This window comes from Poeciliopsis prolifica, unplaced genomic scaffold (assembly GCF_027474105.1).
Source record: "Poeciliopsis prolifica strain line A6 unplaced genomic scaffold, Auburn_PproV2 SCAFFOLD044, whole genome shotgun sequence".
Classification (NCBI taxonomy): Eukaryota; Metazoa; Chordata; class Actinopteri; order Cyprinodontiformes; family Poeciliidae; genus Poeciliopsis; species Poeciliopsis prolifica.
This window is the reverse complement of record NW_026562419.1, coordinates 2,639,434-2,661,662: the sequence shown is the minus strand read 5'-3', so window position 1 is coordinate 2,661,662 and position 22,229 is coordinate 2,639,434. Positions and strand designations below refer to the sequence as shown.

The 22,229-nt window shown below is 39.0% G+C and overlaps 4 protein-coding genes across 5 annotated transcripts; 2 read left to right on the top strand and 2 right to left on the bottom strand.

The window, feature by feature from the left end:
- The first annotated feature begins 287 nt into the window (after positions 1-287).
- On the top strand, positions 288-7,772 carry LOC129376568 (fibrinogen alpha chain-like). The gene is made up of 7 exons (XM_055056164.1): positions 288-435; positions 774-878; positions 2,741-3,070; positions 3,796-3,894; positions 4,109-4,261; positions 4,766-5,366; positions 6,467-7,772. Exons 1-7 carry the CDS (start codon positions 385-387, stop codon positions 7,138-7,140), a joined length of 2,013 nt encoding a protein of 670 aa, XP_054912139.1. The 5' UTR covers positions 288-384; the 3' UTR covers positions 7,141-7,772.
- Positions 7,773-8,580: 808 nt separating this feature from the next.
- LOC129376571 (fibrinogen alpha chain) lies at positions 8,581-10,136 on the top strand. 2 transcript variants are annotated; one of them, XM_055056167.1, is made up of 4 exons: positions 8,581-8,694; positions 9,001-9,184; positions 9,257-9,402; positions 9,780-10,136. In XM_055056167.1, the coding sequence occupies exons 1-4, from the start codon at positions 8,632-8,634 to the stop codon at positions 10,125-10,127; spliced, it is 741 nt and encodes a 246-aa protein (XP_054912142.1). In that variant the 5' UTR covers positions 8,581-8,631; the 3' UTR covers positions 10,128-10,136. The 2 variants fall into 2 exon arrangements, with proteins under 2 accessions (XP_054912142.1, XP_054912143.1); XM_055056168.1 differs by having other exon boundaries at positions 8,581-8,805.
- Positions 10,137-11,037: 901 nt separating this feature from the next.
- Positions 11,038-15,913, bottom strand: LOC129376569 (fibrinogen beta chain-like). The gene is given in 14 exon segments (XM_055056166.1): positions 11,038-11,642; positions 11,733-11,923; positions 12,045-12,139; positions 12,220-12,342; positions 12,421-12,540; positions 12,640-12,754; positions 12,829-12,935; positions 13,155-13,174; positions 13,176-13,267; positions 13,403-13,471; positions 13,674-13,773; positions 14,554-14,660; positions 14,755-14,778; positions 15,772-15,913. Coding segments are annotated over 14 exon segments (1,479 nt in total). The 5' UTR covers positions 15,856-15,913; the 3' UTR covers positions 11,038-11,410.
- A 1,702-nt stretch (positions 15,914-17,615) lies between these two features.
- On the bottom strand, positions 17,616-19,780 carry LOC129376673 (ladderlectin-like). The gene is made up of 5 exons (XM_055056260.1): positions 19,595-19,780; positions 19,056-19,147; positions 18,838-18,972; positions 18,458-18,563; positions 17,616-17,848 (listed from the first exon to the last, which is right to left on the bottom strand). The coding sequence occupies exons 1-5, from the start codon at positions 19,740-19,742 to the stop codon at positions 17,781-17,783; spliced, it is 549 nt and encodes a 182-aa protein (XP_054912235.1). The 5' UTR covers positions 19,743-19,780; the 3' UTR covers positions 17,616-17,780.
- Between the last annotated feature and the right edge of the window lie 2,449 nt (positions 19,781-22,229).

Here is a 22,229-nt window from a genome sequence, read left to right as displayed (position 1 = left end):
TGAAAATGAACTTATTTTCTTGGCAGGATTAAAGAGTCGCATCAGAAATGTCCCTTTTTAAACAAATAAGTAATAAATGCTAAATTATTTCCCTATTGGTGATCGTTCCAATATTGATCAGTCCTTCTCATAGTTACTGTCAGAGGTTTGTCACTGTTGGCATTGACGCAGCACTGCAGCATGTTTGAGTTCCCTCTATGTTTACTTTACTGCACAGAAGAGACACAAAGTACAGAAAACAGCCAACGCAACGTTGCTCAACTCGGATCGGACCTGACTTTCTGGTGAGTCAGAGGTTCAACAAACAGAACCAGCAGGATTCAAAAGATCCGAGTGGCGGGCTGCAGGAACATTCAGGATCTTCAGAGGAAGAACGACAGAAGGATGAAGAAGCTCAGTTTACTGCTCTGTCTGGTTTCTGTGGCCATAACACAGGTGAGACAAAACTAATGAACTTTATCAGAAACTTTACCTGAAAATCTGCTGAAAACGACATGGTGAGAAGTTTAGATGAACAGAAATAAAAACCTGATCCAAGTACAACAATGGATTGTTCTAATAAAAACTCTAGTTGGTTGCAGTTGTCTTAAGATTCAATTCACAAAATAAACTTCAATATCAACTTTAAAATCTGATTTTCCTAAAGTAGCTTTAGTGAACAGTTAATGAACCAAACAGTTCAATATCTGCAAAGTTTTTGTTGAAATTATTTTTTTGTCCTGATCATTCGTCTCCAAACAGAAGATAAATGTTTGTCTGCGTTTTTCATCCAGGCCGTGTTGTTGGACCCAAGAGGAGCCCGACCGGTGGAACCGTCCACCAGAGATGAGAAATGTGCCACCCAGAGAGAGTGGCCTTTCTGCTCAGACGACGACTGGGTAAAGCAGCAATAAGAATATGAACATTAGATTTTAATACAGTTCACCTTCTGCTGAACTGGTTTCACTGATTTTTGTAAAAATAAGCCTCATAAAACAAATTTAAAGCAACCAGCGATGAAATACAATAAAACTTTTTTCTTTTATTAACTTTTAGTGTTTGCAAACTTCAATCTGAATTAGTTACTGCTGTCAGAATTAAGCTAGTTAGCTTCATTTGTTACATTTTTATTTTATTTACATTTTTTATTAGTTATTATAACTTGATATGTCAACTCATTTACTATTAGATTTTATTTTGTGTCAACAAAAAAAGAAAGTTAAGCTGAATGTAACGCTTGATGCGCAGACCTGACTGCAAAGTATAGTGTTAACCAGTTTGTAGATCAGAAGTAGGTACGACATGGAGTCATGATTGGGTGAATAATTAATACAACTGATGCCAAAAAAGGTTTGTTAATACTGCTATTTATTGCAGTGGCAATATAATAATAATAATAATAATAATAATAATAATGATAATGATAATACCAAAACAACAAAAATAAATAAATAAAGTTCTCAAAAAAACAGGAAAAGAGAAAACAAACAAAACACTTGTCAGTGACACTTCAAAACCTAATAGAGTCCACAAGAGGTCCAAAAATGAAGGGAGAATAGTTATTTTCCCTTTTTTGATAGTCCTTAGAGTCTGTCCAGTTCCTATATGGAAAGTGTAGTTCTGTTTCCTACCACCAGATGGTGGGTGGGTAGCTCGCCATCTTCCGTCATCCAGTGTATCCGTGCAGGAGTCCGGAAGAAAAAAAAACCTGACCTAAAAGGCCAGCAAACACACATTAAGTTCATATATAAATTTTACATTTATATAAAACAAATACATACTTGCTATGTTTTTGACAATTTCATTATAATAAGGAAAAAATCCTTTTAAAAAGTGCACTTCATAATTCAAGTTCAAAGTTTCTTAATTGACATAATTAGCAGTCGTTAAACAACAACTAATTGAATCAAAATCAATCAATTTAAAAATGTGATTGATCAAAGTAGCTACAACAAATCATGTTGGATACCAGACTTCATTGCTGCACCAGCATAGAAACAACACCAACAAAGAAATCATGAAAAATAATCAAATCTAAAGTTAAAAGGGAAACCTTTAAGTATTAAAGGGGTAGTCTTTAATTCGGCTGAAACAGTGTGACTTGTCATTAAGTAGATAATTCATAAATAGACTAAATGATGTGGCCCCTGATTGTCGAGTTGGTAGCTAATGCTAACTGGCGGAGCGTAGCAAAAGTAACGGCCTACTGTAAATGACTGTTATTTACTCACCGTCGAGTAACGGATTGTCTGAGGAGGTGGATGCAATGGTAACTTGTTCAATTCAGGAAGGTGTTCCAGCTGTTAATGGGCGAATATTGCAATGGGAGGGAATGTTAGCGGCGCTATTATTGCAGATACAATACGTCAAGTCAGATGGTATTTAACAACTCACCAGAAATCTTCAAAGTTGAGTTTAGATTAAATGAGTGATGAGTCGATTTATAACTTCAAGTTGTTTTATCAACAACGGACGCGACAACCAACAGTGAGCAGCAGCCAACCCGGAAACACACATGACAATGAACTTAAAGGGATGGGCTTAAAGGAAGGTGATTGGGTCATGTCGGTCACATGGGTTACATGAAGGATAAACTCAGAGGTTTTATTTTAGTTTGCTTTTTATTGTTAAATTATTAATATCTTTTTATATTCTGTGAGTTGACCTGAAGGTCCACTGAAATGAAAATGTTTATTATTTGTATTATTTCGGGATTCTCCTGTCAGGTTTTTGGTTTACATTTGTTCATGTTTTCCCACAGAACTCAAAATGCCCGTCGGGCTGCAGGATTCAGGGCCTGTTGGATAAAAACGACCACGAGCTGCTGAAGAAGATCGCCAAGATCCGCAGCCTGCTGGATCAGCACAAGGCCCGGCATCGCTCCGTGGACCTGGTGTCCAAGCAGACCTACGACATCCTGAGGGAGAAACTCACCCTGGACACCGGAAATGACAACATGTACTACGACCTGGCCCAGACGCTGCGCCAGCGCATCACTGAGATGAAGGTCCGAATCGAAAGGCAGCACCAAGCGCTGGCGGCGCTGAAGAGTCGGGTCAAAGACCAGGTGGCGGAAATGCTGAAACTGGAGGTACAAAAACTGCAAACGCTTCAACCAGAAAAATTATTGATAATTTATGTGCATTTCATCTGGCAGCTAAAACAAGGCTTTTATTCTTGTAATACTGAAAATACACATTTTATTGGTTATTGATAAGAGTCTGAACCATTTCTGATATGCTATTTTTTAAAATATATATTTAAAAACCTGATCTTTCTAAAAACGGGTCTTTATTTTATAGTTTTACTATATTTCTTACCTCATCCTGTCAGGTTTGAATAATTTTGGGCCTGGTTGTTCAAAATTCAGAAAACTGTAAAAAAATAAATGTTCATTTATTTGTGAAAGTTGCTGTTTTTTGGGGGGTTTTTTGTTTGTCATAAAACAGATTTGAGTTAAATCAGTAGGTTTTAAATCATAAATCTCAAATACAATAATTAAAATAAAGCTTTAAAACTTGGTGCTTATGAAAACAAACTTAAAAGCCTAAATAAAGCATTTTATCTCTGACTTTAATTTGATTTTAGATGCTTGATTTCTCCTTTTACAAACAAAAACTGGATAGAGACTGAAGAAAAAGAGTAAAGTCGTATAAGCTGTGAAATGTGATCTGTTTTCTAATATCTATAATTCTGCTTTTATTTGGTTTATCATAAGGAAAGTAAATGTCACTGCCTGGGAAAGAGAAGCATTTAAATCAGGCAGCAGCAAAACGTAAAGATTTATCTTTGTACTGATTTTTGTTTTTCTATTAGGTGGATATTGACATTAAGCTGCGCTCCTGCAAGGGATCCTGCGGCGGACACACCGTGTACCAGGTGGACCGGGACAGCTACGTGACTCTGGACAAACAGGTGAACACGTCACACTTCTAACACCAATGTAGCTCCATAAGTCAGAAACTGCATCTATTGTGATTTATGTAATGGATGCAAACTCAGTTGTTTTTGCATCCAGGTTACTTGAAAAAGAAAAAACTGCAAATAAATGGCTGACGCAGCAAAGATCATAATGAAGAGAAGTAATTTCCTCAGTGTAAAGAATCATGTTTGATGCGGCGTCTCCCAGGTGAACCAGCTGGACGCCCAGGCGGCCCAGAGCGTGGACACGGTGAGGACGCTGTACGTGATGAAGAGCCGCCCGCTGCAGGACGTCATCGTCGACTCCAGGTTCAAATCCAAGGATGTGGCGGCTCAGCGGACGGAGGACTTGTTCCCTCAGGTGAGGAGCGCTTTGGGTTCTCTAGAAACAAACCTTTAAAGAGGCGTGACGTATTTAAGCAGAGAGAAACTGAAGGACATGAGAAATAAATCCCAGAAAATAATGAAATGATGTCATTAACTTTATCATGATGATAATGAAATAGCAATGTTCTCTTAAAGACTTAGAAACTTTACTACATCCCAAAAATTAAATAAAATCCACACAGAATCAAAATTATAACAATAATTGATTATAATGTCTCTCTAAGCAAAATTACAGTTCTACATTATTTTCCACGTTTGAGTAATTTAGCATATTGGGTGATTTTATTGGGCTAAAATTGAAAATATCTGGTCAAACTCTTGTCCAGCTTTCCTAATGTGATCTGGATGATTTTCTGTCAGATTGTTTCCATGCCTTAACCTCAGCCTGATGAACTATGACCTTCCTGAATGACTTTCTGCCCACAGAAGGATGAAATCATTGGCTCCCATTCTTAAGTCGTAGTTTTTCTGTTTCCAGGTGAATACTGTTCAGTTCATCCTGGAGGAGGAAGGCTCCAGCTCATCTCCAGCCACCGTCTCCAAGGTCCCAGGTACTTCCCACTCAACGTCTCCCTCCTCACCATCATCCTCATCCTCCTCTTCCGGATCCCCGTCTAAATCCATCACCGAGCTCTCAGGACGAGGCGACGGCGATTTTATCAGCGGCTTCGACGGCACAGGACTGGCGGCCCCGCCCAGCATGGGCGTGAGCACCAAAACTGTCAGCTGCACCAGAACCATCAGGAGGACGGTCGTCCACACCAAAGACGGGCCGGTGGAGCGGGTGGAGGAAGTGGGCGGCGGACCCGGATGTGACGGGACGGTCGGCTTGTCAAAGGGTGGCCTGGGCTCCTTGTTCCCAACGCTCGGTGGCTCAACGTCCTCTTCATCCTTCTCATCCTTCCACTCCAGCGGATCCAAGGGAAGCATTCTGGCAGATTCTAAATCCGGGTTGAACCCGTTTGGAACCGACTTCGGCGCGTTCATGACCGACAACACAGAGGACGACCTTCCTGATTTCCATGCTCGCAGTGTGAAGAGCGCGGTTGTGGAACGGCAGGCGGACTTTGTAGGAACAGGTACCAAAACAACCGAACTGGAGTAGGACCAGTAGGAGACGGGAAGGAGGAGGCCAGACAGACAGCTAGCTTGTTAGCTAGCCTTACGTACCAAAATCAGGAAGTGAATACAAAGCTGCTATTTTATTGGTTTCCACATTTAAACATTTAATGTGACGTAAAAGTTTGCATTGAAAAGCTAACTAACACATTGATTCTCCAAAGACTTTAAAACCTTTTTATTATCGAACATCGACCCATTATGTAACAAATACAACTTTAAACGTTTCCAGTTGTCCAAACGAGGGCTGGGTGGCCTAAAAAAATCTCCAGATCCAATTTACAGTTTTAGTTGACTTTTTGATGTTTTTTCTAAAGAAATTACAAATGACAGAAAAGATGTAAAAAATCGAGAATATAGTCATAATGTTACCAGAAGAATGTCTTGAACTCTGGTTCGTTTGGGGAGGCGTGGCCTCGGTTTGGTTGAAATGAACTCTGGTTCAGGCGACCGCTCCAAAATCAGGAAGTGGACTACAGCGCAGGGCATTCTGGGTAAATGCATCCAAAACAAACGTGAGACTCTCACACTAACGGAAGGAATGGCTCGTGGTCTTTTACCAAGTCTAAAGAGAAATTCGACAGCTGCTCAAATCTGAAGCTGCTTGTTGACATTTTGTGGAGAGGAAGTTGCACTCAGTGTTCAGATTGTCCTCTTGTTTCCTGTAGTGGTTCTTGGTGCAGCGCCCCCACAGGCGAGGAGGGGAACAGGTTTTTCAAATTAGCTTGTTCAGTTTGACAGTGAAGTGAGAAAGAGAAACACAGCAGCTGAAAATGCAACAAATGTTGCAATTTTGGTCCCAAATTGACATGAGAATACCAGACAACCAGGTGGAAAGAGCGCCACTGATTGATTGATTGATTGATTGATTGATTGATTGATTGATTGATTGATTGATTGATTGATTGATTGATTCGATTTGTCGCCCAGCCCTGGTGCAGACAGAGTAGACCTGGGAGATTTAGGAAGGAAGCGTTTTTTCTGCAGTAAGTTTGAGCCGGCTCATCCAAAGCCGTCCTCGCTAATTCGCGGTCTTCGGTGTTTGCCCCTCTGTCCCCAGATTGCGTCGACGTCCACCAGAAGCACCTGAAAGGTGAAGCAAATGGTCTTTTTAGGATCAAACCCGCCGGCTCCATGGCGGCCATGGAAGTCTACTGCCACCAGGAGGGCATAATGGGCGGGTGGTTGTTAGTCCAGCAGAGAGAGAGCGGCTCCGTCAGCTTCAACCGCTCCTGGGCCGAGTACCGCGACGGCTTCGGCTCGGTGGACGCTCTGGGGAAGGGGGAGTTCTGGCTGGGCAACCAGAACCTCCACCTGCTGACCAACCCGGGGGAGACCATGCTGAAGGTGGAGCTGGTGGACTGGGAGGGGGGCGTAGCCACGGCTGAGTACACGGTCAGGGTGGGCACCGAGGACGAGGGCTTCCCCCTGCAGGCGTCCGGATACACCGGAGACGCCGGGGACGCTCTGACCTCCCACAGCGGGGTCAAGTTCAGCACCTTCGACAAAGACAATGACGTGTCGGAGGCGAACTGTGCGGAGGCGTACGGCGGCGGCTGGTGGTACAACAGCTGCCAGGCGGTGAACTTAAACGGGATTTATTACAAAGGAACATATGACCCAGAAACAAACACACCTTACAAAACGGCGAACGGCGTGGTGTGGCCCACGTTTAAACCGGCCACTTACAGCCTGAAGGCGGCGCGGATGTTCATCCGACCGGCCACCTTCTGATCCAAACCAGGGCCGGAAAACTCATGTTGGGCCAAAACAGGACAAGAACGTTCTCAAAGAGACCAGAATTAAAACCTCTTACAATATTCTAATTTGGATACATTTGCAAAAGTTTTTGCACTTCTGACGTTACTCCCAATCATGAACTAAAGCTTTACATCCAGGCTGAGGCAGCAGAGTAGTAGAAGTAAGAAATACTGCCACCTGCAGGTGGGAGTTAACATCACTAAAACCCATTTTTGCAGAAAATTTGCAACAAACACAATTATGCATTAGAACAAAGCATGCAGGGATTTATTGATTTTGCCTAAATTTCTGGAGGAACTGATTGATGTAACTTTAGAGGACCACATAAAACACTAACGTGGGCCAGACTTGGCCCCCGGGCCTCGAGTTTGACACATGGATCCAATCACTAAACCTCATAAGCATCTAGAAGTTTGTCCATTTACTGCATGCAAACAGAAATGAGGATGAGCCTGACGGTTTACCTGTTAGCACAATGTTAGCCGATAAAACTGAACTGTATCGATCTGTTAGCTTGAACTGTCCAATGTTCTCCATGCTGCTGAACCCTGTGAGGATCAGAGAACTAAATCTGATCAATAAATAAAGACTCTGTGTTCACTTCACCTGCTGTTCGTTGTCTTGTTTTTTCCAACTTAAAAACTTTAAAGGCAACATTTTGAAACTGTACAGTTACAGAAACTCTACTGTGTTAATAATGCAAATAAAATCAGCCGAAGCTAATGTGCTTCTTAAAGTATTCCTGAAGTTAAGCCATACTGGATGTACACTGAATTATATTCTTACAAAATCACAAGAAAGAATGAGAATATAATTTTAAAAATATACCATATAGTCTATTTATGGATATCAATTTAAAATAAAAATGTAAGGAATATTCTCTAAAAAGTCAAATCTGTCAAAAATGGGAGAGAAAAAGATGCACTTAAAAAATGTAAATAAAATGGTTCAACTGAAGCTGCATCTCTGTTATAAACTAAATGTAAACATGAGTCAAGATATACTAATTATTAGTATTTTGTGGCAGGAAGTACATGAAACTGCAGGTGTTCGCTTTAGTGTTGAAGTATACAATAAGTGAATGTCTTTATGTTCTTTATTGCTGTGAAAGCTGCAGGCGACTGAGGAAAGTAAAATTTGTTTCTATGTCACATTTTGTCTCAAACAAGTTTATGAAGTTGCATGTTGTGTTTTAATGTTCTAATAAGATAAGGATGGAAAAAAACATGTTATATAAATGCAAATCAAATACTGAAAAGGTTCAACAGGATCTTTGACTGGTCCAAAGGTCCTTCTGGTCTGAACAAGAGACAAAAACAAACACGGCTATCTCCTTCGTTCTGTTTGACCTCCTGGCTTGTCAAACACAAACCGACCTCTGCCTTGTTTTTCTCTTCCTCTTTAGTGTGCCAGAGGTTCAAACAGCAGAAACAAGATGGCCGCCACTCTGCAAGTGGCACCAGCATGTACAGGATGCAACAGTGCTCAACTGGATCGCATCTCTCTCTGTGTTCAGATGATGATTGGGTGAGAAGTCTGAGTCTGAGGAAGTGCTCCTTTAAGCAGTTATTGATCAGTTTTAAACAGATCAATAACTGTGAAATGAAATAGATGTGTAGTTACTGGCAACTGAAAGTGGTAGGTTTGTTTCTAAAGATTTGTTTCTAGTAAATATCCTTTAACTTATTGATAATCCTTTTTATGACTAAAGAATAATGCAGGACCGGATAGAGCCTTGTGGTGCTCCACCTTTAACTGGATCAGTGTTTTCTTTCTGTTAGGAGCCATTGGCCCCAACTTTCTCACATCCAGCTCTCATCTCCTCCTCCTCAGGTCTCCAAATGCCCGTCTGGCTGCAGGCTGCAGGGTTTGATGTCACAAATGGAAAGTGATGTGGAGAAAAAGCTGCACATGTTCTGTCAAAAGTCAAGTCTTTATGAAATCGCAATGGAGAAGTCCATGACGGAGATGACGCACATCTACAACTCCAACCGCAGAGTCATGGTCAACAGATACAGTTAAGATTCACACAAAGTGTTCAGTTTAGGCTTTTTGGAATAAATAACATAAAGCTGGATTTTGTGTTTAGTTTCAGAACTGAAGTTTGTGGAAAGTGACGACAAACTGGCCAAGAACCTCGGAGAGCTACGACAGCGATCTCGATTTCTGGCACAGAAGGTGAAGGAGTTGAGGAGCCATGTGAGGAAACAGGTGGAGGAAATGCATCGAACAGAGGCGAGGATGCAACAAAACAGACAAGAAATGCAGCTGCGCAAGTTTTTCAAGTGAAAGGAAAATTAGACATTTTGTTCTGAAGGTTTTACAGTTAAAACTGAGAAGTTTTTCTTTTGACAGAAATTTATAACTGCAAGACATTTCAAATATCCAAAATAAATAATAATAAAAAAACAATCAAATAAAGTAGACACTAAAGTCTCTGTAAATATAATTGTTGTTCAAAAGAGAGGATAGTTGAGGCCAAAGCACCAGATTGAGGCCTTTTATTATCCAGCTTTTAGTAGAAAGACAAGAAAAACAGATTATTGAGTTTGTTTTCATTTATAATCATGTTCATTGATTTATTGCTAACATCTTGTGCTTTACAACAACAGGTGGACGTTGACATGAAGCTGAGGACCTGCCGGGGAACCTGCAGGGCGGCGCTGCCGTTCAGCGCCGATCACCACGTCTACCAGGCTCTTCAAACGGACCTTCGCCTCCTGGACAGAACCAAACCCGCCACGCCTCCCCAGAACATTCCCAGAGTCACGCTGCGGCCGGCGAACGTCGGCCCGCCGCCGTCTGCAGAATACAAAAAGATCCCGACGGTCCAGAAAGAGCTGCTGACGCAGTTTGAAGACGTTGAACAGAACCAAATTGTTCTGGTGGATCAGGCAGACGAGGTGAAACCGCTCAGAGCTGCAGGTTCTAACCCAACAGCTGAGGGTGAATTATTGTAATAATGCTTAATAAAGGCAGAGAAAAACTTCACTTATGACAGAAAGACCTTTCAAGTTCTTTCAACTCTTATGTGCTATTTATCAATTGTCCTGATTTAAACTGATAGAAAATGAGCAAAGATACATTTATTTAAATGAACTGATCACTTATTCTTAGCTTAAAATTACTGATTGTGGCACTTTGGAAAAACTTGTTTTTGATGATAAATATTTAAATCATTTCCTTGATTATTAATATTATTTATTGTAACATTGTTTTATTACAGTCATGTGTTCTGTCTTATACAATTAACTTTTATTACCTAAAGAAAAGCCATTTCTGTCTTTGTAAATAATTTATAACTCTTTTGCTAACATCTCTGGCATTTAAAGATAAATTCATTTATTTTATTAACTTTGTTCTTTGTGCAGCTGCTAATAAAATTTGTCCCAAAGCAACAGATTAAGAACGACGTTGCTTCTGGTTGGACTGTGGTGGTGATATAGTGATGAGGTGAACTTGAATATATTATGAAGTTTAAGGTGAACTGAAGCAAAAAGTGAATTTGGAGCCTGATTGGACCATCAGAGCTGACCAATCAGAGCAAAGAAAGCGTTTTGCAACCTCAATAATGTAAAACTGTAATAAACAGACATTAATTCTACATGTTAAAATTAACACTGTTGATATCAATATGTTAAAGTTGAGTGGGTCTAATTAGTGGATCCTCTTATTACCTGATGACTTCAGCAAGTTTTTGTCTGTATTTCCTGTTTTGTGTTTAGTTATTTACATGCATGATGGATGTTTAGCTGCTTTTCTTTCAGTAGACTGACATTTTGAGATAGAACATATTTATTCTTCTACATGTTTAATCAGAATGTTTCTTCATGTTACCTGGAAATGAATGGGATTAATAAAACATACTGATAGGTTCCTCAATGTGTTTATTGAGTAGCGCAGGACAGTTTTATGGACTGTTCCTTTAATGCAAACGACGTCATCACGCACAACAAGATCAGTCACAGCATACGTTTCCACAACAAATCGGATTTCTCCTCTTTTCAAGAATATAACCTTTTGAAAATATTTTTATAATATAAGAATAAAACTTTTTTTGTTGCTTTTGCATCATTTTTAAAAACTCAAACCTAGTTGTGTATAAATATGTTTGTGTTTATTGACAAACAGGTTTTCTTCCAAATCTACTGAGGACTTTGATCCGTTGATGAAAACTCTTTTGTTGGTCTTTTATTTTGGCAGTTTCCTGTTTGTGTTGCACGTGCCCGTCCTTGTTGCATGATCATCTGGAGGCAAAGAAAGGCCTGATCTTCATGCTGATGGCCTTCAGTGAGTACCAGCTGCCCTTCCAGTTCATCCACACCACACCGTCGTCTGTGCCGTGCTTTGCCATCCTTGACGTGTAGGCTCCGCCCATGTAGTATCGCCCATTTGGATTGGCCGAGTGGCAGCGGTTGTACCACCAGCCACCGCCGTCCTCCCTGGCGCACTGCTTGGAGGGATCGCCCGGCGTCCTGGAAGCAGCAGACATGGACAGGAAATGATGACCAACAGGAATAGTTGAAGCAACAGCCGTGAGGCTCAGCGTTCGCTTGGTTGCCTACCAGTTGTCGTTGTCTCTGTCGTGGGTGCTGAACATCATGCCGTTATGAATGGTCATGGTGCGGTTTTCTCCGTACAGCTCCAGAGCTCCTTCCAGGAAGCAGTTCCCAGCGTTACCAGAATAACCATTGACGGCCATCACATAGTTGGAAGTCTCAGTCTGGATGGTGAACTGCTGGTACTGGGCGTAGACCTTATAGCAAAAGGAACGGGAAGCTTTAGATTCAGTTGAAGTTTTCACAATTCAAAGATGAAAGATGACTTATACTTTAGATTATTAGAATAAAAATCACCACATTAATGAAAAGACTGACCTTGGCTCCTGTCCAGTCCTGCATCTCGATGAGAACCTCAGTGGGGCCCATCTTGGTCAGATGGCTGATGCGGTCATTTCCCAGCCAGTGCTCGCCTGTCACATGACGACACAGGACAGTGTGACATTCAGCTTCATGGTTGGGATTCAGTTCTTTCAGTTGTTTAAAGTCTTACCAGGAGTCTCGCAGAAACGCTTGGAGGATTCAAAAGCGATGTTTCCAAAACCACGGCGATATTCGTCCCATCGGCGGCCAAAGTCAACGCTGCCATCGAGCCTGTTCTGGATGAGGACCCATCCTGGAAGGAGACATTTTGAAAAGTACTGTGAGTTTAACTGAAAACACTCTGAACTTGCTGAATGAGTTGCACTCTGACCTCCATTCTGGGTGGTCTGATCACAGAAGACCTTGTACGGTGGGAGCAATGGATCCGGCTGGATCAGATACATCTGGGAGTCTCGTCCTCCACGCCGGTAAATGTCCTCACACTCCTTACCTGGATCGCAACGAAGGGAGGTAATCAATGAAAACCAGAGGTAATTCTGTCCCCCATTGTTTTTCTCTTTGTGAAAAACATTTTTCCGTCCTCACTCACCAGAAACCACCGGGATCGGACACCTGGTGACGCACGGATCCCTGCACTGCTCATTCTGGGCCAGGATCGCTTTTTCAAGCTTCTGGATCTTCAGCCTGATCTTGTCTAACACCCCCTGTAACCACAACAACATTCTTTATTTGTCTGTCATGCTGGTTCTTCATAAAACAAGTCATAAAACTAGATGACCTGCAGGACTCTGATGTTGGAGGGGAAGACCGTGTCGATGGTCTCCTTGATGTAGGCGTGTTGTTCCTCCACTTGGTCGGTGTACTGACTCACCACCTGGTTGTTGGCTGGAAACATCAGGAATGGAAACATGAGAAGTGATCGTCTATAAAGACTGCAACCGAGATTTCTATTAAAAAAAAACACATTCTAAAGGGAAATTTGTTGTCCAAAATAAATATCCACACACCAAACATGCAGACAGCTAGTGATAAAATAAACAAGCAGGGATGCCTTTAAATAAAACAACGGTTTGACTTAAAGTAGCATCGTATTGTGCATCTTACTGCTGAAGACTCGCTGTCTCCCTCAGGGAGTTGGAGATGCCATTCACGTAGTTGTAGACATTGTTTGACGAGCGGGACAATTCCTCAATCTGAGGCTTGAGTTCAACAATAACCTGACAGGAAGAAGATCAAGAAATGAGAAATTAACATCTGCAGCGCAACGGTTTTATTCTTGAAGCATCTTCAGAGATGATCTTCTAAAAAAAACTTTCCACTTGAATAACTTGAAGAAAACGAGTGAAGTTTACCGTTTTGACGTTCCTCTCCTGCTTCAGCAGAGCGTTTTTCAGTTCGCAGCCAGTCGGACACAAAGCACCCTGATGGAGAACGAAACACTGATGAAGCAAAATCCTCTTTGTTTTCTAAACTGTTAACATTTACTCAAAGAATTTTCTGAAATCCTTCTTTGCTGATTTCTCAGACTCAAACTAAATAAAGTCAAATCTACGGATTGATGAGTAAAATCCTGTTAAAACTTGGTTCAGTCTTGTTTCATGAATGCTGAAGATGTTTTCCTACCATCGCCTCTGAGGCATGCGTGCATCCTCCCGCATCAGGCTGCACCTCCTTCTCCTGCGCCAGACGGCCGACGGGAGCTGGAGTGGGCCGACCGCGGTACCTGAACAGAAAACCACCGGAAAACCATCAACCGACTGGAAACTCAACAGCAAGGCAAGTTTTCATTCTGACTCTTTGTTTTTGGAGTCCGAATTTGGACAACTTACATTAAATGGGCCAAGCAAGACTGACATTTAAAGGTTTTTGACTAGAATGGGAATATCAGCAAATAAATAACCTTTGGGCTAAAAATAGACCAGAAACTGGTTCATTTGCCTTTTTTCTCATTGTAAAATCCATTTTAAACATCTATTAACAAGCTATTGTGTTATTAAACTTATTTCAGTTTATTTCTGTAGCATTTAGTTTTATAAAATATGCAGATAATCGTCTTTGTGGAGTTGTAAAATAAAGATAATTATGTAGTAAATGGTGTTTAATTTTGAAAGTTAAGAAAATGAATTAAAAATATAAAGTATATTTATATTTTCATTTTGAAAAAAAAAACAAACATTAAGCTTCTTTTAAAAGAAACTGTTGTAGATTTTCTTTTCTAAAAACAGAAGAACTACAGAAACGTTTTATTCTATTTCCTCCTATGCGAACAACAGGACTTGGGTAAGAGCAGGATAGGAATATAATGCCCTAAATTTAAATGCAACTTTTAGTTAAACTATTTAATCATTTTCTCAGCATTTCCTGGATTTTATCAGTTTCCTAGCTTGATTCCTTAATGTGGGTCTCCAGTAATATGAGTATGGATAATGTACGATTCGCTCCGTTCATCCTGACGCCAGGTGTTGGAGTGTTTTAGTCAGGTGAGGCTGTGGGCGGGGCTTACCTGTTTCCTGAGCTGATTGGTGGCGGGGAATATCGGTTTGGGCTGTAAGAGTCTCTGCGTCCGCTGACCGGCCGATGACCTCGAGCATCAACGGCTAATCCTCCACTCTGCACAGAGAACAGCGTTAATATCAAAGTTAAGGTAAACATGACAAAGTTCTCATCATGTAACATATTCCTCCAGAGAAATGGATTTACATACTGTGGCATTCTTTGCCTTGGCGTCCTGTGAAGAAACATTACAAATAATTGTTAGGAATTCTTCTGCTTTTTTGGTGTTTATTTTCTGTGTGCTGACGTAGTTTACGAAGATTAATAAGACAAAAAATAAATGCATGTTTTGATTGCATCAAAAGCTGATGTAAAACAAATTTTTGTGAAGAAAAACTGATTAACTCAGCAGTTTGACAAAATTATGTAAAAGGAATTAGCTATTTATTAAAGTTTTAAAAAATTATACGTCAGTAAGCTGAAATTCAACCGTAAAGTTTACATCTATTGGTTTTATCAAATATTTGCAAAAATTCTGAATTTTTCTCATTTTATTTTTCTACAGTGTATAGCTTTTTAATTTACATGATTTAATATGATCAAATAAAATTTTAATAAATGCATAAAAAAATGTTTTGTACCATCACAAATTTTAAATAACTTTTTGAATCACAATCTTTTTAAAAATCTGGAATTTTTTAATTTAATGATTCTGCTAAAAGTTTTATTCCCTAAAACAGATGAAAAAAAATTACCTAATGAATCCATAAATTATATCTGATACATCTACCAGGATTTTATTTTAATATGACTTGCATCACAATAATTTTGCGCTGGGACAAACTGGCGACCGGTCCAGTTCACTGGAAATGGGCAGCAGCACAACGATGTATAGAAAATGGATGGATGAATATTAATTATATTTTAAAATTAGAATTTTTTTAAGTACCAATAATTTAGTTGTTTTTAGTCTCTTCAAATGATTTAATGACATATTTTTTGCTTGCTGGATTGATTATCAGACATCATGAATCACGTTAATAAAAGCCCATTGCTGACATTTTAATTGAAACAATAATTAATAAACGGTAATCTTTCAGGAACAAAATAAATACCATAAAATGCATTATCTTTTCTACCAATAATAATCAGAACAAAAAAACATTTAGATTGTCTCTGGTAAGCAGAGACAACTTGAATTTATTTTTCTCTGGCTGATTTGACTCACCGTGTCGTAGTCGTCGTATTCTAAGACGTCCTGAGCCCAGGTGACATAGAGGCACAGGTATAGAACCAGTAACGTCTTCATCATCAACTCTGTGACTTTTCCTCTCTCTGCCTCCTTCTTCTGACCCTCTGGTCTCTGCTATTGAGGTTTTTATCCTCTGAGCTTCTGCGCCACCTGCCTCCCCCAGGTTTTATTGATCCGCTGCAGTTGATCAGTAACCGTCTGCTGAGGTCGGTCCAACCAAACCCGACTCAGCTCTGAAATCAGCCAAGGAACAAAAGGGCAGAAGGAGAGAGGAGTCACAATTTGTTTAACGGATGGATTGAAGGAGGTAATGATGTGGTTTACTGTCAGTCTGATGACTCATGTAACATCAAAACACTTTCAAATTTTTGAAGTAAACAGAAATAAATGAAACATGCTTTTTATTTCAGATCGGATGCAATTTTAGATCTGCAACAAAATTATTTCCTTAATAGTCCAACATGTTATTTCCCACTGAAAACTGAAAGATTTTAGGTTTCATAATCACAGCACTTTAAAGCCTCAACACTTATATGTCGCTAAATCATGTTTTAAAAATCAAATATCACAAAATATGTGCAAAAAAGAGCAAAAGGCAGACAGAAAAGACTCAGATTTTTTAATTTTCACTGGAAAACATTTTATTACTCAAATGCGATAATTGTTGCAGCAGATAATCTCTAAATTTTATAAATATCACCATCAGTTTCTAAATGGATCAGAAAAACAAACCCATTTTAATGGTTTTGAGTCCAGAAATGTGGACTTCGTTTGGATAAAATGATGAACTCTGGGGTATTTTGCATAGTTTTATAACTATTACTCACAGTCACTGAAGCATTTATAAATAAAGCCGACGAAAACAAATTTACAGTTACACTCTGTCTTGCATGACATCTAAACATTGATTTTCATCCTTTCTGTGCCATAATGTAATATTTGTGTTTGTTTTTCTGAATTGGTATTATTGATCGACTTCATTATGATCTCAGTGATGATTCAGTTAAACACAGCATGTTACTGCCTGGAAGTTCTCATTCAGAGTCACTGCTGTTTGAGTCCAAAAGGGTAAAAGTATCGCATGACTAAACAACAACCCACACAAACATCCACAAACCTGCACTAACAAGCATTTCAGCCACTTAACGAGGAAACATTTTGCTTTCTTTAATCCACATAAAGAGGACAGTAGCTGAAGTAAAATGGGTCAATTTTTGTTTTATTTTACTGACTAAATGCGGCTGAAACCAGTATTAGAATTTTGTGTTTGCAGCTCAACAGCTGTGAAATGTAACAAATAAATTCAGAAGAGTGGACATCTTTGGATAATTTGTATAAAATATCAGTAATTTATCATCAAAAGTATTGAAAATGTTCCCCTTGAAGTTATAATTTATTGCCCACACCAGAGCAACCAAGTCCTCACTTTTTGTCTGCCCCAAAATGTGCATGAAATACGCAGATAATGTTCAGTGAACACTTTATGTCACATATTTGCAAAGATACCAGTAAGTCTGCATCACCCTGAGGTTTTTGTTTAGGTTTTCATGCAGATATTGCCATTACCTTTTACAATTAGCATTTTGTCTAGCTTTTTTTTCTGTTTATGTCTTTCAGTGGGGATTTTATACTGCCACATACTGGCCTTGTAAAGCTATTGCAACATTTGGGACCTTCATTTATGTTTTGAACAGTGGGAAAGTAGAAGGGTCAGGTAAAAAAGGTGCGCCAACTCTTAATGGAAAATTTATATTATTGGACCTTTAATTATTCTCTGTGAAACCACTGTCTAACTTGATTCACACTACAACAGGTTTTGTTGCTTTATTTAATTTTATTGGTTTTATTTCTTTGCTTTTATTTCTTATACAACAAACAAAAATTGCATGTGTTTGGTAAAAATGGCAGCTTCTGTGCTTCTCGAACCGCAGTTAGTGACACGGGTCGGGTTTGTTTTTGCTCAGGTTTAATTTCTGAAGATGCGTTCAGTTGTCCTTGGAACAAAACAAAAGGAGATAGTGGTCGCAGGGAGCAGCAGACCACTTCAGGGTATCTGAAAAAACAAGCAGTCAGGAAACAAACAGAGATGTTGATCATTAACTTCACTGAATACAAAATCAACCAGTATTATAAGGTAATTCCTGTCTCCAAACTACAAGTATTTAAATACTAATGTATCAATTTATAAGTTGTAGAAACATTGTATCTTATTTTCTACACATTATTTTTGTGTTGCAGTTCTGTGGAAAAACTGAAAAACAGCTTCATATAGTAATGAATGAAAAATGAGTCTTTGTGAGGATAGAAAGACATAATGTTATGTGTGTTTCTGTGTGTACATGTTTTCATATATATATATATAGGGGTGTGTGTGTGCGTGTGTGTGTGTGTGTGTGTGTGTGTGTGTGTGTGTGTGTGTGTGTGTGTGTGAGTTCTTGTTTATTGCAGATTCAAGGCCCTTTCTGGTGTATGTACTAGATGGGTAATTATGGTAACAAAACTCAAGTTATTCCGTGGCAGACCTTCATTTTTATTACAGATGTCATGGTTAGGAACTACATTTAGGTATAAATATATTTACTAAATTGAATGGAAGTCAATAAAAAGTTCTAACATGGGTAGAAATACAAACTTCTGTGTGTGTATGTGTGTTAGACATTACAGTGATAATTCATCTTCAGGCAGCGCTCTTCCGTCTCGTTGTGGTCGTCATTGTACCAGTTCTCATAGTCGAACTTGGAGCCGTCGGACCACATCCAGAAATCAAGCTGTTGGAACAAAATTACATGAACTCATACAAACCACTATACGTAACTATACTGCACATCATTTGGTGTCAAACTGCTTAAACATGTTCAACAGCTTTGTAGAAGAAGGATAATTACATTTGATTGAGTTACCAAACAAATTTTGGTCTGACTTTATCGGGAAAATAATTGTTTTTATGTTAGAAAGAAATCATACAAAAGCTTTAAATATGACTCGGTTTATCTTTGAAAGAGAATTTCTCAGTGGTAAATGATGTTTTAAAGATTTCCATACATGTATAGCATCAGTTCCTCCAATCCAGGTTTCTGGGAAGCTGTGTGTGTCTCCTCTGGTGAAAGTTTGGATGAAGCGATTCTCTTCGTAACTGTGGACTGACGCCAGGTTTGCTTCTTCGAACTGACAGTAAAACTGTACAGAAAAACACATGACAGTTTCCAAATATCTGATTTTTACCACATATAAACAGCTCAAAGATGCTTAATTTACCCCACCTCAGCCTCAGGCCATGTCTTTGGGGTGTCGATAAAGAGGAAACACCGACGACCGAATCTGGTCCATCCATATGGGCAGCGCAAATTCTGTGCTGCAAAACACAGACACACATTTCATCATATGAGCTGAAAAGTCCTTTTTTTATTTCACTTTTAACTCATTTTAGTCTCAAATTTAGTGTACTTTTTTAAATCTAGAGAAATAAAAACAAACATTAAAAACAGATGATACAGACATAAAAGAACTCAAAGAATCAACAGAATCTTTGTATTATTCTTTCTTTTAAAAGGCATAATGCAATCAGAGGTCACGGCTGGAAAAGATCATAATTTATGATTATTAAGAGCACTTGCCTGTTAGCCATAGGTGTTGATGTATATGTAAAAGATTTTTACATAGAAAAATATTAACTTTTAATAAAATATGTACCAGTAAAATAAACACTGGTGTCTGCAATATGGTTGGATAAAAAAACATAGTCACCTACCAGGAAACGTCATGGCTCTTATATTCTGTCAGTTCAGACAAAACCACTCACCGCAGTTAATGGGCCTGACTCCAGGTGCGGTCTTGGTTTTGGGGATCTCCTCTCCGGTGATTATATCCACGCACCAGCAGTATCCGGTCGAACCGGAGCACTGCTGGGGCAGGAAGTTCCCGTTGGCGTCGCACTGAGGGCAGAACATCCCGGGGAAGATCGTGCATTGCAGGTGCTTCTGGTCGCAGAAACCCCACGCTCTTGGTGAGGGTTGAGTTAATCGGCCCGGCTCGGGTCAGCGTCAATACGCCACAAAACGTGAGAACAACACCAAGAAAGGTCATGGTGGTGATGGTGGAACAGGCTGGAAAAAGGAATCTGCAGAAAAAAAATACAAATTAGTTACTTTTACAACAAAGAGATTCCTAATTAAAGCACATATTCAAAACAAAATTCAAATTTATTTGATTGTAAATTGAAAAGCCCCAATGTGAACTGACTTTGTTCTGGACGAGGCAAAATGTTGGAGTCTCTGCTGCTCCCCTGACTTTTATTCTGCAGATTCTTGTTTCTGTTCCATGAACTCGACACAAGCTCCAGACTCTAATTTCACAATAACAATAAACCTCACCTGCTCCCATGTCTTTGTTCTATTATTGACCAGTACATTAATGAAAGACCCTTTCAGGACTCAAGTTATCATTGCCAGAAAGTCTGGGTTTGTGTTTTTATTAATATCACTTTCATACAATTGTTTGGTTTCTTCCCAGAAAATCTCACTTCTTTTCACATTGTAGGTTTCTGTTTTCAGATACTATCTGTTTACATTTTTATCTTCTTCCTCTGTATTGTTCAAATCTGGGTTACATGGATCTTTTCTCCCAGACTTCGTAGAAATGTGGAATAAAATCTCTAAAGTCGTTTGAATCTGATCCAAAACAGCCCCGTTATTGTCATTGTGAGAACACAAACTTACTGATGCATCTCGACAGATTACAATGTCATTAATAATAAATAGCTTTTGCAGGAACTAGAACAAGAAGCAGAACTGATCAAATTTAGAATGAAGTGAGAGATGTTGTGGAAAAGAGAAATTGTTTCAACTTGAACTTTCAAACTAAAACTGAGAATCTGCTCTGAACATTCAAAGATACATAAAGTCAATTACAAAAACATTCAGTTTCTAGGCTCCACTGATCTGGAACAAACTTCCTGGAATCTGCAACAGCTGAAACTGTGACTTACTTAAACCTATTTGATTAGAGTTCACTTTGAAATAATAATTGGAGTATTAATTAATTCTGATCTGGATTACAACTTTCCATCACTTCTCCTCATTTTGCCACTGTTGTTTGTCTTTTGTTGTTGTTTGTTCACTGTTTTATATTTTTACCATGTAAAGCATTTTGAAATGGGAGAATATTCCACTTCTCTCTTTTGCTGAGAAGCAGGATATGAATAAATAATCTTGACTTTATAAGCTTGAAAAAAAGAGTAATAATAATCCTGTCAGTAGGGCTGTAAAAGCAGACATTAGGGTTATGGTCCAGTGCCTCTTGACATTTACATATGATGTTACAGGAACCCACACAGTTTACGACCTTTGGCTGCTTTACTTTGCTTTCACACTTAATTTTAGAAAAATAGTTTTTAGCTGAAAAGTTATTTTTTGTATTTTGAAGTGATTTGGTCCGACTTGTTTTACGTTTGCTTACACTGGAGGATGTTTCCTCCACAAATTAACTGCTTACTACCCCTTTTTAGTCTTGCTTCCAGATGTCAGTCAAGAGTTTAACATCCTCTTGTTGAAAACATAATTTTGTCACTTTCATTTTTGGACATTTTTAATATTTGCTCCTTCAGAAGACGCTGCTCAGGAGCAAACGAGGTAAGGCGTGTTCTCGTCATGCAGCAAAACTTTGGATCTCAGCAGCAGCGCTTCCCACTTTGTGATTGCATCTGAGATCATTCAGCTGTTTCAAATAGAGAACAAAAGAAAAGAGAAGCTATTAAATGTGGTAAGAGATTAAAAATCAGCGGATTGATTTCTGACCAGGTGAAACTCAGCACTCAGATATAAAGCATCAAACATGAACCGGTTACTTCACGACTAAACTGCCCTTGTTTTTAGTAAATGTTTAGTTTGCTTTTAATTATTTTTATGAAGATTTTTTTTATTTGAAGTTTGTTGATTTTCTTCTGTGCATAATTTTGGATTTTATAGATTAAAATAAGTATGGCAAAAATATTGGCAGAGATTGTAAAGGGTTCAAAGCATGAAAACTTTTAGGTTTATCTGCTTTAAACACCAGAACCTGCAGTGGCAAAAGCTTCACTTTGGTCCAAGATCAGCTGTGGGTCATATCTGGAGCACATTTGATTCAAAAAAGAATCAATGCTGATGCTGAGCAGATCAAATGAGAGAAAATAAACTGGAACAAGAATCATACATGGAGAAAAAAACTATTAGAGGATCAGCAGAAACTCACATCGGTGGAAGTAGCTGAAAGTGTGTGAAAGGTCAGAACAGAGGAGTTCATATCATCAGAGTGTTAATGCAAACATTCATGGGAAATTTCTTTTATTATTACAATTTAGTTTTTTCAAATCACATCTTTGCTTTTTGTTATAATATTCAGAAATATTTGTAATTATTTCTTTTATAGCTGAAGAAAATCTGCATGTGAACAGAATC